The 15,655-nt window shown below is 37.2% G+C and overlaps 1 protein-coding gene across 1 annotated transcript in view; it reads left to right on the top strand.

Moving 5' to 3' along the window:
* WWC3 (WWC family member 3) overlaps positions 1 to 15,655 on the top strand; it is a 106,842-nt gene that overhangs the window by 44,873 nt on the left and 46,314 nt on the right. The window contains exons 3-6 of the mRNA XM_082498641.1: positions 1,027 to 1,230; positions 4,231 to 4,307; positions 6,692 to 6,771; positions 13,058 to 13,187. Of these exons, the coding sequence (XP_082354767.1) occupies positions 1,027 to 1,230; positions 4,231 to 4,307; positions 6,692 to 6,771; positions 13,058 to 13,187 (491 nt within the window). The remainder of the gene's footprint in view (positions 1 to 1,026; positions 1,231 to 4,230; positions 4,308 to 6,691; positions 6,772 to 13,057; positions 13,188 to 15,655) is intronic.

The following is a 15,655-nucleotide window of genomic DNA, read 5'->3' as shown; positions in this document are numbered from 1 at the left end:
TTTCTTATTTTGTCACTGACACCAATATACTGAATTATGTACACAAGATTAATACAAAATGTAACTGGCTTTCATCTCTCGTGAGAAACAAAGTTTGGAAAAAATGACTAGGAGCTTAGCTCCTGACTGTGCTGCAGGTTCTGCCACTACTTTGAACTCTGACATTGCATCTGCAGCAGCATCTTACCAATAGAGCCTCAATCATCAGAAATTAACATTCACTTAGACATGAGAATTTACACGCACATCCTCATGTAAAACATATTTGCTAGCTTGAGCATCACCACAAAAAGAAAACAAATGAACCAGTATTTCTTTAGGATTTTAATGCATGTGTCCTTCTTAAATGTCTTTGCAACTGGAAAGAGATTGCTGTACGGTCATAGCTTTGAAAATCAGTATATACGGGATAGATTTTGTGCTGGAAACCTATTTTATATTTGTGTTTGAATATGAACTGCTTTAAACCCTGGAGGGGGAATGCATGAGAGTGCTGTTTCTTAAGACAAAAAATAAAAAAGGCAATTTGAATTCTTTTATGGATTTGAGATTAAAATGCTAACTTTTCTGTTGAGTGACCTTATTCTTAATTATGCAGGTGTAGTCACTAACTTTTCAGGATGTTATACTTGTGAAATTGTATGTAATATCTTAACGTTGTTCCAGTCATTTATAGAGTTATGGGTTAAGCATTGTGATATCTGTCGTTCTCCTACATGGTTCTGGGCTGTTAGGTAGTTCTCAGAATTTTCAAGTTGGCTGTAAGGGAAGGTTAGAGCCAAAACACTGTTTTCATTGGGTTTGCTCTAGTTTGTAAAGAAAAAAAATCAAATGTATATGTCTGTTGTGTTTGATAGGGTTTTTCCTGTTCTTCACTCTTCATCCTTCCTTCTTCTCATCCAGGCTGGAGTGATTTTGAGCACTGTGTAGTGTTAGGTGTGCTAGTTGAAAACAGATCTTAACAAAATAATTCGTACTTTGGGATAAAATGTGTTACAAATTATTTTTTTATGCTTTTCTCCTTAGAGCTCACACAAATTGAGGACCCAAGGGAGCAATGGAGGAGGGAGCAGGAACGCATGCTGAAGGAATATTTAATAGTTGCCCAGGAGGCACTCAATGCCAAGAAAGAGATTTACCAAATAAAGCAGCAGCGTTTTGAACTAGCCCAGGAAGAATATCAACAATTGCACAAAATGTGTGAGGATGACAGCCGTTCTTATGCCAGCTGTGAGTTTACTAGTCTTTTCTTGATTTACCCACCTGCCTCTCACAACGTGTGATGTAAGAAATCCTGCAATGTAAGAAGTACTGTGAAGTGTTTCTGTCACTCAGTTCTCTTCTGAATGAACATCCTGACTACAGATGATCACTTTGCGCTATCCTTTGCGCTATCCTACTTCCATTTCCTGTTAGGTCTATTAGAATATGCCTTTTTGACATTAAAGAGGGATATATCCCAGTTAGCATCTCTAGCCATCTTGGAGCTAGCCATAGTGATGTTTTGTGCAAGGCAACAAAGACAAGACTAAATGTTGCTGAACCAGCCACCTACTTGCACTCCTAAATTCATAGACTATTCAACATGGGGGGGAACCATCAGGTTAGGGCAAGCCTTCTGCAGATCCATGATCAGTTTATCGACTTTCTAAAGAGTTAGGGACAAGGTAGTGTGCTCAAGAGTACCTCTGACCATGAAGTAGGTGGTGGTGTTTCATGAGTGCACTTCATTCTTGAATGCCAGCCTCTGATCATAATGCTGGTGGTGTAGGTCGTAGAGCCCTGATTTTGTGCCCTTTTAATTCTTCAGGTGTCTCTGGTAGCTTGGAGCAAGTGATAGATTTTTTTTTCTGAAATCTTAAGTTGTTGCACTGTTGTACTGGCTGTTGGCTGGTGCAGTATGAAAAGGTGTCTTTACTGAAGAGTAAAAACAGTCTAGTTCAAGGAAGTGTATCAAACGGATATACCCACCAGCTGCGTGGAAATGTAGTGGAGTTTCACTGAACTGGTGACTTTTCAGTGGCCACTGTGCGTACAGCCATTGTTTAACTGCTGGATTTGCTGGTAAATGTCAAGTACTTGATAAATATGGGAAGTTCTGCTTAGCCCTGTCTGAAAATGTTCAATAAACTTGACCATGGAGGGGGGGTGAAAGCAGGCCTCTGGATAGAAGTGTTACTGATCCAGTGGTATTTATTAATCCAAGGTAATTCATATCTATGCCAAAATCCTGAATAAAAGATATTTTCTAGGGCTGAGGTGTCCCAGGTGGTCTTGACCAAGTGTCCTTTTACTGTTGAACTGGGATTATCTCCTCTTTTTATTTAGTTCTAAATATAGGTATTCTGTGATTTATTTCATGACACAACTGAACAATCTTATTTCTCCCTGTTATGTTCAAGTTTCTTAAAAATTATTAAGAAAGATTAATCTTAATAAGAAATAAATTTTAAGAAAGAATTTATTGTTTAAACAGTGTTTAACTACTGTTTAAAGACTTGGAATAGGGTAAAAGATAGTGTCATCTATTTTATGAGAAAATTTGCAATAGTTCTGTGGGGTATTTTGTTGAATTCAGGTGAATATACAGAAAGAAACTTCTGTTGAAGATGATAATATACTAGAAAAATGTAACCTGCTTTTCATATTTTTAAAGCTCTTGGAAAAACAAGTTGCTTGAAACAGCAACAAAATATGACTGAAAATGGAAAAATTGGCGATTATCTGTAGCATGAATGCAAATGCCGTCAATTGACTTTTATGTTTCTCAATCTTCTGATAGTTTTTTTTCAGGTATATCTGTGGAATTGATAATGAGACACTGTAAAGTCATTTAGATAAAACCTTTCACTTTCAGTTGAAAAAATATTTTAATTTTCTACAGATGTGTTAATTTTATATTGGTTTAAGGTCACATGCATCTGTTTTGTGAAAATGGGATGGGCTGATTAGTCAGGTGATGTCTTTAAAAAAAAAAAAAATCACTTTGGAGTTTAATCATGCTGTCAACTCAAGGTTCCCCAAGGCTTCTCCACTTGTTTTTATTAATGCCACTCTTCCACTCTACTTTGGGATGTTTGCTTCTCCATTTATTGTACAGAAATCTTAGGCTCCTAATTCAAGAGCAATGAGATGGCCAAAGTTGGGTGCATATATTGAGAATATTCCTACCTCCACCACCATTTATTTAATCTGTTGCATTAAAAGAACTAAAACTTCACAAACTGTTTTCCTCCTTTTTGCTTGTAGGTGCTGCTATTGACTCAGCGTCGTATGCTCATGAGTGGGAGGTGGTGTGAGCTCAGCAGTTGTGGGTTGGCAGGGAGGTGCCCATGCAGCAGTTTTGTGACTCAGTTGTGATCAGCACTGTTAAAAAAAAAAAAAAATCCATAGAAAATCCTGGATTTAGAGAATTAGTCCAGGCATGACTACTCATTTTGGCAAGTTTCTGCATGCTTGACATGACCTTGGTGTTGCAGTATTCTTTTGAGAGTTGAAAGGCTCAGTGCAATGCAGACATGGATAGGGGTTTCAAAGCAGCAGCCTTCAGCTTTACAAAAGTATGGTAGGTCTAACAGCGCAACCCCATCCGCTCACATACCAGGAATTTTTCAGTGGGCTATTGCTGCTGTGAACGACTCACTCAATAAATCATGGTTGGTCTTGCCCAGTCTATCCTCTAGGACCTTTACTTCACCTGTCTAGGCTTTAGCTTGTAATGCCACAGCTTGAAATCATTGCCTGACTCTAGATATGCTGTGTTAAGAGCTCACTCGCCAGAGGTTGATCTGTGTGTCGATTCTCTACGTTGTTGTTTTAGCAGGCTGCTTCTCTCTGTAGCTGATTGAATTTTGTTCTGACGGTAGTTTTCTTTTCTTTAGTCCCTATCATACTGTTAATTCAACATACCTAGGAAGCAGTTGGCAATTGTTATGTTACACAAATTGCTTGCATGAGTAAATGCCACCATCCTGTCATGGAAGTTGGTTGCTTTTCGGCAATATGCAGTGCTGCTATATACAATTTTTGTTATTGTTCAGGACAAAAAAAACTTTCAGGCATGCCAAAGGTAATTCTTTAGTTGTACTTTAATACAGAGGATTATTTTAAAACCTAGTGACTTGTAACACAAAGAATGAATGCAGTGGTTTATTAAGTAGTGCCACATCTTAACAAGTGTATTAAAGAAGAAAAAAAATCAATGTAAAATACTGTTTTCCATCTGTTTAGCATTCTCTGGATTTTCAACTAATACCAAGTATGATCCGTATCAGATTAAAGCAGAAATAGCCAGCCGTCGTGACAGAGTGAGTAATCTTTTTTTTCATTTTGTAAAAATAAAAATACAAATTGGACATGGGGAAGGGAAGAGGGACTATGTTTTTCTTAAGTTAGCATTTACACTTGATGTTGCACACTTTTTTGGAAATACAATAATAAAATTTGGTTTTCTACTCTAATATATTGTTCTATTAAAATGAGTCTGTATTTACTGCATTTCAGTGACTTGCAAAGTAATGCTTTTTCCATGTTACAAGCGTAAAGATTTTTGTCATGAATGTCAGAGGCAAACTAAGCCAGGCTTTCAGAAATTGCTTTCTCTGTGCAAACTGCCACAAGTAGTAAATAGTCTGCAGCCAAATTCTTGATTAAGTGCAGTTCAAAACCACTGTCTTCATATTTTCCCATTTACCCATTTTCAGTGGGGTTCTGTGGATGTCACTGAACTCTAGATTTAGCCATTTATTTGGAAATCTGTTCACAATTCCTTAGGCATATTGGCCAAATAGAACTTTATAGCCCCTGTGAGGGGAGGAGAGTTTAAGCATTCTGACAGTGATAGGCAGTTCTGTAATAAAAATGTTCAATTTTTATATTTATTTTTAAACTAGAATCATGCTATTGGTACTGTCTTTGCTGAAGGAAGAATAGTTCACTTCTTGAATTTCTCCCACGCTATTTTAACAAAGAGTTGAAGTCTGCACATTGGTTTCAAGCAAATTGATACAGCAGTTGTAAACAATTATAAAAAGCAGTTTATAATATTAAGCTCTAGAACTATTTCTAAATTGTATGTTTCTCTTTATTAATGGATAAAATGGGATTTAGCATGCCAGGCACTCCGCTCACGAAATAAATAAAAAATACTTATCTTTGCAGGATAGTGTTCCATTTTTGTTGTAGTGACCACTTTTCACATGAGTGCCTCTGAAAATAAATCCTGTTCACCACCCTTCAAAGGCATTTATTCTATCTGTATAAGTTTACTACATGCTGACTAGTGTTTGCTGCTTTTACATACTCTAAATGTCAGCATATTCTAAACAAGAAAATAAGCCTTATTTATTTAAATAATATTTAAATAAAATAAACAAGGTCTTCACTTACAAGACTGTTTCTTCATCTTAAAACAAAAAAAACCCCTAGTTCAATTGAATGTGTGCATAGACATTGAGTTGTTTCAGGTAATAGAATAAAATATTTACTATAAAGTGTGTGCACATGATATTAGTGATGCATTCTTTCATTTTACTGTTGGTGAGTGTTGAAAGTGGTGGTGAGGGTATAGGGTTTTTGTGGGGGCTGGTGCGATAAGTTCTGAGGAAAGGGCAAGAACATAGGGAAGGGAGGGACACGCAGAATGGTGGGACTGTGGCAGTCCTCGTTTGTATCCCTGGAACTGCTGTGAAGCCCCTCACTCTTGACCTAGAGCTGACAAAATTAATCTATGCCTGGATATGTAGTAATTTTTTTTCCTAATAGTTTTGTCTTGTGTTGACATACATGTGAAAATAAAGAGCACTCTGGGTAAATTTTAGAAAAGGTACCAAGTTTGATAGCTTGAGAAGAGAGAGCTTTTTTCTTCCATCCCTACCCCTCTTTGGGCTCTCAGTTCAGTTTTACATGTCACCGCTTCACACTGAAACATCTCTATTCCATTCATTTGCCTGTAGTCTCTTGCATCCTCCCCTCCCAACCCCCCCAGTTGCCCTCAGTTATCTATCAGCTTTGGAGGGCAAGAAGCTATTTCTTTGCAGATCATTCTTGGTGCTGATAGCGCTCTTCTAAGGTCTGCACAACCTACTCAGGTAACAGTTTTCATAAAACCACAGAAGTGTGGTTTTGGAGACATTGCTGCTTTGTCACTTTTGATTTATACTTGCTAGTTGGATTGAGGTAATTGTTAGGGGGATTGAGAGGGCAAGACAATATGAAGACAACTGGAAAATCAGGCTGCCATATCTGGGTGAGAGGTCAGTTCTGTTGTCAGTGATTTTTTTGTTTTCCCGGATTGAAAAATTGATAGCATTGAATGTTCAGGTTTTTTTTTTAAGTTGACTAAAGAGCTGAAGACAGTCGAGAGCTATTTGTCTGCTACAAGGGGAGGAGAAAAATCGTATGTGTTGAAACTTGCTAGCTGTTAGCATAAGCTATTGGAGGTAGAAAACCAATAGAATGGATGAGGAAATTTATACTTTCAAAGCTGAATGTTGTGACCGCTCTTTGATTGGGTCTTATGTTTCAAAAAGTCTTCTGTTATTTTAATGCAAATTTCAAAGCAAAAAAAGAAGAGAACTTAGATTATCACTTCAATTTTTTTAAAGTAACTTAAGATATTGTATTTGAAAACCAATTATTTTTATTATGAAAGTTTCTGTTACATATTATTACTTTATTTTGTTATATTTAGCTTTCTAGGCTAAAACGAGAATTGGCGCAGATGAAGCAGGAGCTGCAATATAAGGAAAAAGGAGTGGAAACTCTGCAAGAGTAAGTTAAGAATTTGTGGGAGGATATTTTTTTCTTTATTCTCCTTGGAATGAATTTCTTAGAAAACTGTTGCCAAAAAAAAAAAAAGGTTGAAGCATCTTAATTGCTTTGATTCAGAGTTTCTGCTATGACAGTGATGTGGGGTGAGAACAGCATGAAATGATGGAAAAGGGGTTGGACAGAATTGATTGGAATGATGATTTCATAGATCCACATGAAAAACCAGTTTTTTAGGCCCTGTTCTCTAACACTTTCTGAAAATGCTCTTGAAGTGGAATTAGATTTTAAAAATACTTTTTTAAAAAAAGGTGTCTGATACTTACTGTCTGGAGCACAGCCAGAAGCACCAGGCAGTGGAGCAGTTATCCTGTGAACAGTACCAAGGCTTTCTGGCTGGGCACAATACGTCTCTTGGGGGGAAGCCATGTGCTACAACACTGCTGCTGCTTCTGCCTGATGGTCGGGCTGTCTCACTCTGCACGGTATAGCTTATTTATGTGTCTGCAGTAGATCTGATGGTCTGTGAGACCTTGGATTTTGTTGCGTGTCTGCAGAATTGATGTGTGTAAACATGACTCCTTGTCTCCTCCCTGCGAGGAAAGGTAACTTGGGGCAATTTGCCACTGCTCCCAGGGCTATTAAGCAACCTGTGCTCTGTTTCCATCATGCTCAGTGGTGGCGAAGGTTGTTAAACTGCTGGGGTAGCCCTCTCCCTGCTACTCGTCCTGCAGGCCATCAGATGGGAACTAAGTGACTTCCATCTGTACTCCGCTTAGTCACCTACACATGTAGCATATACGCAGGAATCCCAGTGGGATAGGGAGAGAGGTTGCCAGGCCATGGAAAAGATGGCAGGTAAACGCAGGTTGTTGTGACTTCCAAATCTGTTCAACAGGGCCAGAGGCTAGACCATATGTTGAACAGCTCTTGGATTTGCTGTGGACATGTGGCTGTGCGTTTAGAAATCTCGACCATTTTTCCAGCATGCATATGAACAAACAGCCTAATGCAGGAGCTTCCTGAAAACATTGGAACACGTGTCTAATGTGGTTTGCAGCATAAGTACAGTATCTGTGGAAGTATTTTGAAGCTGTGGATTTATTGCGCTGGTGGTACAGAGCATGGGTGCACACTTTCGCTTTAGGAATCCTGGCAAAGTTCCAGGGATCCTGGAGCAATTAGGTTACTTATTTTCCAACTTTGATTTTGATTGGTGTTACATTAACAAAACGATATAAAGGGGAGATACTCAGATTTTACTTCTAAAGAAGAGGAAGTAGCCCATGCACTTCGTATTGGGTTTTGGGTTTGTTTTGGTTTGGTTTGTTTTAAGCTTAGAAGGTTCTTTTGTTTGATAATGCATTTTTAAAAGCTTCAGAGAATGTTCAACTAAAATCCTTCATTGGCAGATATAATGTAATAACTTTCAGGCATAAATATATTTTTATTGACTACATGAACCATTTACGGGTATGGAGGGGAATTGTTAATGTATGATATTATCTGGAAATTAGTAAAATAAAGCACTCAGTGCTCAGCAAATATTTTAAGTAATATTTTAAGTACAGTCAACGTTTTAGGATGGTGGCCTAGACATATAAGCAGTAACAGAACAAAAGCAATTTTGTCTTAACATTAATCATTTTTTTTTAAGTAAGTAAGAATTGCTTTGCCTTTTCTACTTTCTTTATTTGTTTTCCTTGTCCTGGTCATTAGGTTATTTTAAGGGTGTAGGTTCAATTGTTTTATAAAAGGACTGATCACTTGACTAGAATGATGAAAGTATTTGAAGGCTATTTGAAAGTCAAGATTGTTTTAATTAATATAATTAATTTAAGATAGTCCAGCAAAATAGTGCAACTTCTTGAAAAGCCAGTCTGTGAATGATTAAGAATGCAAATATAAATCTTGGATTTTAGCCCAAGTGAAGTTGCCCGTATTCCAGGATGGGGGTGTAGGAGAGACATTCAAGAGAGGAATTACTTTAAAGCATGTTTGATTAGTCAGTGGTCACTCTTAATAATTTAGTTTAAAAGTTCAAGCATGACAACTCAGTGCTGCTCATTGCTTCTGTTGCTACAGTCACTGTCCCACTGTTGCACTGGGTGGCTTTTGTTGTTGCTTGTTGAAGCTGGGGAGAACATCTCCCCTGTGCGTTATCTGGGATTGCATTGAATTAATCAGTGTTTGTGCCCTGCTGAGCTCTGCTGTCTGCAGTGACTTCTTCACTTGTGAACCAGAGGCTTGTGGGTTTTGTTTTGTAAGTATTTTTTAATTGCCTTTCTGGTAAGATATGTGATTTTTTTTTTTTTTGAGTATTTTGTTTCTAGTATGAAGTGAGACAATTTGGAGTGGACTCTGACTAACAACTGAAGAGAGAAGTTTCTCTAGCCTCCTCATGTTGTCAACAGACAAATCAGGCTAAAAGCCTAACTGTGCTCTAGGTTGTGCCTGAGCGATCCTTCCCCAACTCCTTTTATTTGCCAGGAGAAAGGGGTCACTCAAATCAAGTACTGAAGCTGAAGTATTTTACTTTTTGCAAATCCACAAAGTAGGCCTACTGTATGGAAAGAAACTCGTTGGTCCTTCTTTAAAACAAAAATTCTGGGGTTTCCCCACCCTCCCCCTTTTTTTAAAAACAAACAAACAAACAAAAAACCCACCCAAAAAACAACATAAAAGTTTCTTACATCTCAGACATTGCCCCTTTTTGTTACCTTTTCTGTATTTTTGGCCTGCATACTTTTTTCCTTCTTGTGCTAGGTCAAATCTTCAAGTAACTGCCAAACAAGAATGGCATGCATCCTGTTCAGCTGTTTTAAAGCCATGTTCTTCACTTTATTTCAAGTACAAGCCAAGAATAATATTAGGAGCTGTCACTCTTTGGGCTTTACATCTGGCTGAATATTTGCTTTGAAAGTCTGACCAGAATGGCATTATATGAGCAGGTATCAGAACCTGCTGCCATGGGACTCCCTCTGCAACCTCTGCTGGGTATAGCTCTCAGAGAAGAGACAAATTTTATGGTGAGGGTGGTTAGGTTGCTCACTATTTCCATAATTTTATGTTGCTGTCTAATTCAGGTGCCTTTGTTAAATGTAAATCTCTTGCACTGACATTTTCCACGTACAGTGTCTGCCTTGGACTGTGTTTTGTTTTCTGTTCTTTTCAGTTTTAGTAAAATGGCTTAGCCATCTATGAGGAGAATAAAAAAAAAAAAAAAAAAAAAAACCAAACAAAAAAAAACCCAACCACAGAACAATGAGAGAAAAGTGGGGTTTTGTGGGGGGAGAGAGGGTTGAATTTTTTTTTTTTAATAGCTCTGCAACTCCAATACAGTCAGAATTTCAAATTTTGTAGTGCTGTGGCTTTTTGTTTGGGCTGTATTTTCTACAGTTTCATCCAAATTTGGCAATGTTGTGATAAGCCTTTGGACATCACAGTCTGCCCTTGCCCACTGGAGACTTTGTAAAGCTGAACCTTTTAAGTCTTCAAAGATCCCACCCTATGTGATGGTGTTCCTCAGCCTCCATGGGCGCCTTTGCCCCGTGTTGCTGCTGATCCTGTCGCAGTCCGGAGTTGTGGGGTTAAAGATGAGCCTGTCCTGGAACGAATCCCTTCCTCTGACCCATCAGGCAGCAGGGAATGAGAGTGAGGAGCAGTTCCTGCTTGCCCTGTGTTTTCAGTGACCCTTCTGATTGCAGGCAGGAATTTTGGAGGAAGAAGGCATTTAGCAGCAAGGGAAATGAAAACTCGGCCAGTTGGCTGCGAGAGCGGAGGGAACGCTGATAGAAGTTGGGAGAGACAGGGAATTAGGACTGACTAAATGATTTATAGCTACAGACTAGTTTAGAGGATATGAGACCTGACAAGAGCTTTAAAATTAGTTTTTAACTCAACTACAGGCCTGTGCTTTGGTGAGGGTGGTGGTGGGGGAGTCCTGCGTCTTTGAAAGCATGTGGAGGAAAATAGAGGAACACGGAAACTGCCCTATAGGACTGAAACTATTGTAAGGGTATAAATAGTCTGCATATCCTAGAAACGTCTTCCTCAGAAAATGTATACTTAATTCATAGTTTTGTGTATTAGTTGAATGTTCTTTTTATTCATATAAAGGCCTAATCTGTATGCGTATCATGCTATTTTCTGTTAATAAAATGAAAGATTCCTGTTAACTTTGTGGCTTTCAAAACTAGAGCTTTATGAAAGGAGAGAAAAAAAATTAACAGACAATAAATAGCAAGTAATTTTGTAAGATACTTAAATCAGTTTGGGTTGACAGCAATGCTGATTTAAGCTCAAGTATTTCTGGCAGTAGAAACTTTTCTGATTCTTTCGTTAAACAAATATCAATTCATAAGTTGGGCTCCAAAGTGACGTCCAGAAACATGAATATGTGGGTAACTGGACAAAAATCTGGTTGAAATTAAATAATTTCCTTTTCCTGAAATGCCACCTTGGACTTGGCAAACAGTATAATGAGCAGTTGTGTAGGAGGTGTTTTCGGGTCTAATGTTTGGGTGGAATCTATGTTCTTAACGTTAAGGTAACCTTCAGATAAAACCACATATTATCTTTTTCCTGTAACTTTTAGTGAATTGGATTAGTTGTTTTAACATGATTTTAGCTGATCTTTTCGGGATTTTAACTAAAAATTAACGAAGACTCAAGTAAGCATCCTAAAAGGAAAACAAAACCAAACAAACAAAAAAAGCAACCTCAGTCCACCACATTTAAGTCCTTTCTTGTTCTTGAACCAAAAATCATAGAGGCTTATACATTTTCTTATGAAATGTGGGGAAAACGGTGTTTAAGTAAGCCTGAGGTTCAGACTTACTTTGTGTTGTCTCTAAAAGCAGGAACTGTCAGAAAAACAAGCAAAACCAAAACTGTAGAAAGCCAACCTGCATTTTTTCCTAACTATTGTGAGTTGCATGATAAAACCACAGGGTTTTCATTCACACTTATTGATTTTGCATTTTAATATTTTAATTTTAAAACAAGTAATCTGCAAGTGGAATTTCACTGATTTTGTTTAACTAACATGTTGAGTGAGTGTTGTTGGTACTCTTACCTTAATACCTACCTTGAAACTCTTGGTTATTCTCAATGTTTTAAATAGTTTGAGTATTCTTGCCATGTATGTATAGCATATCTTCTCCTACTACATCTTTTTATAAACTGATATCCTGTAGAATGACTGATGTATGTTTTATCTTGAATTCTGTTAGCCAGAGACACCTTTTCCTCGAGGTGTTTGTTCTTAGCATTGGCTTAGGGACCAGTGCACATACCACCTTTGTTCTATATACACATTTTCTATGCTAGCTTAACAGGAAAATAGAGGTTTTCATATTTTAACAGGGATTTAGCACAACTTTCACTAATTGCTGTGGCTAGCCTGTTAAAATCCCATAGCCATTTGTCATAAATCTAAGACCAAATGGTACTTCTAACAAGTTCTGCAGAGTGTCTGGTCTTGCTCTTTATCTATAAATCAAAGCAAATGATCAGGGTGATACACTGGACTAGACTTCTGTGTCCTGATCTGCTGTCCTTCACTACTGCGAACTGTTGAAAAAAAATTTGAAAACTCGGTGGATGTCCCACTTAAGATGAGAGATTTTTTTACGTCAGGGTGGAAACATGAGTAGTACTTCAGCCTGATGTAGCGAGTAGTGCTCTTGCTTCTTGCTGAGTTCGCATTTGAAATCTTCTGGGATGGTCCCATGTGATGTTCCTTAGTACAGGATGATGATGTCTTCTAGAAAAGATACTCAAAGATGCCCATAATGGCAGGAAAGCATTTGCAATAAAATTTTAGGAATTAAAAATTTCTTCCCAAGAAAGTGAAACACCTTTGTTAGAAACTTCTAAAGCAAGATCAGACAGAAGTCCTGGAAGAGACGTTGCAATGTGTAGTGCTGCATGGAAAACATGGCAGCTAGACTGCTAATAGCTTTATCTTTTGAGTTATTACCGTGTAGGTTAGTGTGAGGTTGATTTTACTTTTATTATGTGATATAGCGTACAGACATTGCCTGTAAGTAAGCTCTGTATTAGGATATTAAAACCAGGAAATTTGTTGGTTCTGCAAAACCTGGGTAGTTAATTGCATTGCTTTGTCTTTAGAATCTACTTGGGACTGAGTGCTGTGCTATGTCCAAGTAGAGTATCATTTTATTCCTGGAAATAAAGTGGTACATGGATAAACAAGAGCTCTTAAAACATCTTTGTGCTTTCTAATATGTGAAAATTCCTGAATTTGTCTTAATCTTTTCAACAGGATTGATCGTAAGATGTCAAGTGCTCATACAAATTATAGATTGGATGAAGCACAAGCTATAATGAGTGAGCTTCGAACCATAAAGAAAGCTATATGCACAGGTGAAAAAGAAAGGCAGGACCTTATGCAGGTAAAAATATGCTACTGAACAAATAGCTGATGAAAAGTGGTAACTTACCTCTGTTTTCTTGTTTGTGATCGCATTGGGGTTACCAAGTTTAAATAAGGAAATGGAGTGGCCTAAACTGATTTTTCTGTTTGATAATTGCCACTAGCAGGCAATTCGAAACAGGTAAGTAGTCACAGTAGACCGTGGATGCAAGATTTAATATGCATTTCATATTTTTGTTTTACATAATGTACTATTCTTATGTTTAGATCAGTGTCTATATTGAATATAGCTTTCCATTGCTGCTGACTATATCAAAGACTACTATGGTGTAATTATGCTGCATTTAAAAAAAAATATGAAGTTTTACCATATTTGTTTTTTTGTTTTGTGTAACATCTCTTTGTATTACCTATAATGAAGTGTGACTGAGAATTGTGTGCTAAAATGCGCTACAGTGTTTACTAGTTTGTCTACTGTGTTTTTCCTTGTATAGGCATTTCACAAAACTGGATCTCTATGTCACAATGCCACAGTTTGGCAGTTCTCCTTTTTTTGCCCCAAACTCTCCTCTTCGGTACCCATGTCAAGACACATATTAATTTCAAATATTCTCGCAAAACCCTCAATTAAATTAATTATTTTATGATTAAATTAATTAATGATTAAATACAATGTATACAGAAACCATAGTGCAAGCTTTAAATTATTTTATGAATCGGAGAATGAGGGTTGAGGGGAGACATGCCTGAGTAGTGATCTGACTTTTGAGTGGATTCTGCATCCTGCTCCAAGCTCTCAGTTGCTGTGTCTGCATTATTAATGTGATGGGAGCATAATCAAAGAGCCACGAGCCTCTGCCACCACAGAGACATCAGTATAGACTTGCCCAAGTATGCTGCAGATACAGAGAGGTGACAAGTACAATTCTTTTCACCCAGTCTTCAAACTGCTATATGGAAAAAGGCATCTTTGTTACCTAAAATTTTGGGACTGTACTAAATTAATATTGCCATTCAAACATTTTCTTGCAGTTTTTTCTGCAATAGTGTTTTGCTTTTCCTTTTTTTTTTTTTTTTAATTGTTAAATGTTATGGGTAGCTTGTAATCTACATATAATGATTTTCCACAGTTATACAATTATTCACTCTCCAAAGCATTAACCATAGGTCAGCTGATGGACCACAAATCCTTGTTCAAGTAGACAGAACACTTAAGTCACTATGAAAAGTTTTTGCCTTGGCAAGTTTTAACATATTTGATATTTTGTGTTGGCCAAGTTTTAAAGTGATTCTCAGTCTTCCACATGCCTGGCTAGCAAGAAATGATTAGAAAGGCAGTTCTTCATGGATTCAGTGACGCACATTTTAGGAAACTAACTTGTAATTTAAAGACTTGTGTATGAGATCTTGGAGCAGCTTAACTACTGGCCATGTTTTGACTGCCCCACTAGATATTATTTTTCCTCTTTTCCTTACATTTTCAGTCCTCAGTGGCACTAAATCCAGCTGTAAACATTGACATGCCTTGAAAATCGTATCTGTTAAACCAACTTTAAGTGCACTTGCAGTTTCTTTAAATACAGTGTTGAGGGAGATAGAAGTCTAGGATCAAGCTTAGTGTCAAGGATTGGGCAATGCTGGCAGCACCGGAATGCAGAGCTTGCACAAGCCAGAAGTGAAAATGAAAAGTGTTGCCATCCTTCTTCATGGGTCTACATGACATACAGGAAATACCGGTCTAGGAGGTATCATTTTTGAAATTAATGAGAATCTGTTATAATAGCCTCCAATAATAGATATCTAGTCCAGGAGAATCTAAAAAATAGTTGTTCCACACAGGCCTAGCATGCAAAACAGTACTGCATGTTTTATTGCAATTGTAATAAGGGATTAAATGCCATAGTTTACAAGATCTACAGTTGTAAAAATTGTGTGTTTCTGCCAACTTATTGTGCTCAGCAAAAATATCCAGCTTTCTGTCTGATAATTTTTTTTTAAATTTTGACCAAAAAAATTTAAGTTATTTTTGTTGTCACCAAACTTTTCTGTGCTTTGCCTTTTTACAGTTAGTTGAAGATTATTGTTATGGATTTATTTAGCTTTGTCAAACAAGTGCAAGTCTATTATAAGTATGTTCCTAATGAGTTTAGAATTTGTTTTTTAATTTCCTATCAATTTTGACATTGTTTTGTCCTTGAAAATGCTACATTTTAAAGCTATTGTTGGCAAGACAAGTTTTCTTATGAAAAACTAGTTGTTTTGAAAGCTGTTTGTAGAGAAGTTTGAAGTATTGTGTAAACAGATGGGGATTTATTTCAGAGAAAGGAAATAGACAATTTCTTACTATTTCTTAATTTAAATCTGGCCAGTGTAAGCAACAGAACTAAACATAGTAGAAGTGACTCAGTCTTGTGTAGGTGCTTGGAAAATTGTAGCTGTCATAGAAATATGATAATTGGATTGAGTTGTGTGGGAGAGAAGGCTGAC

This window comes from Vanellus vanellus (assembly GCF_965231255.1).
Source record: "Vanellus vanellus genome assembly, chromosome: 1".
Classification (NCBI taxonomy): Eukaryota; Metazoa; Chordata; class Aves; order Charadriiformes; family Charadriidae; genus Vanellus; species Vanellus vanellus.
Note: the sequence above shows the minus strand (reverse complement) of the source record. Positions and strands in the feature narration are given on the sequence as shown.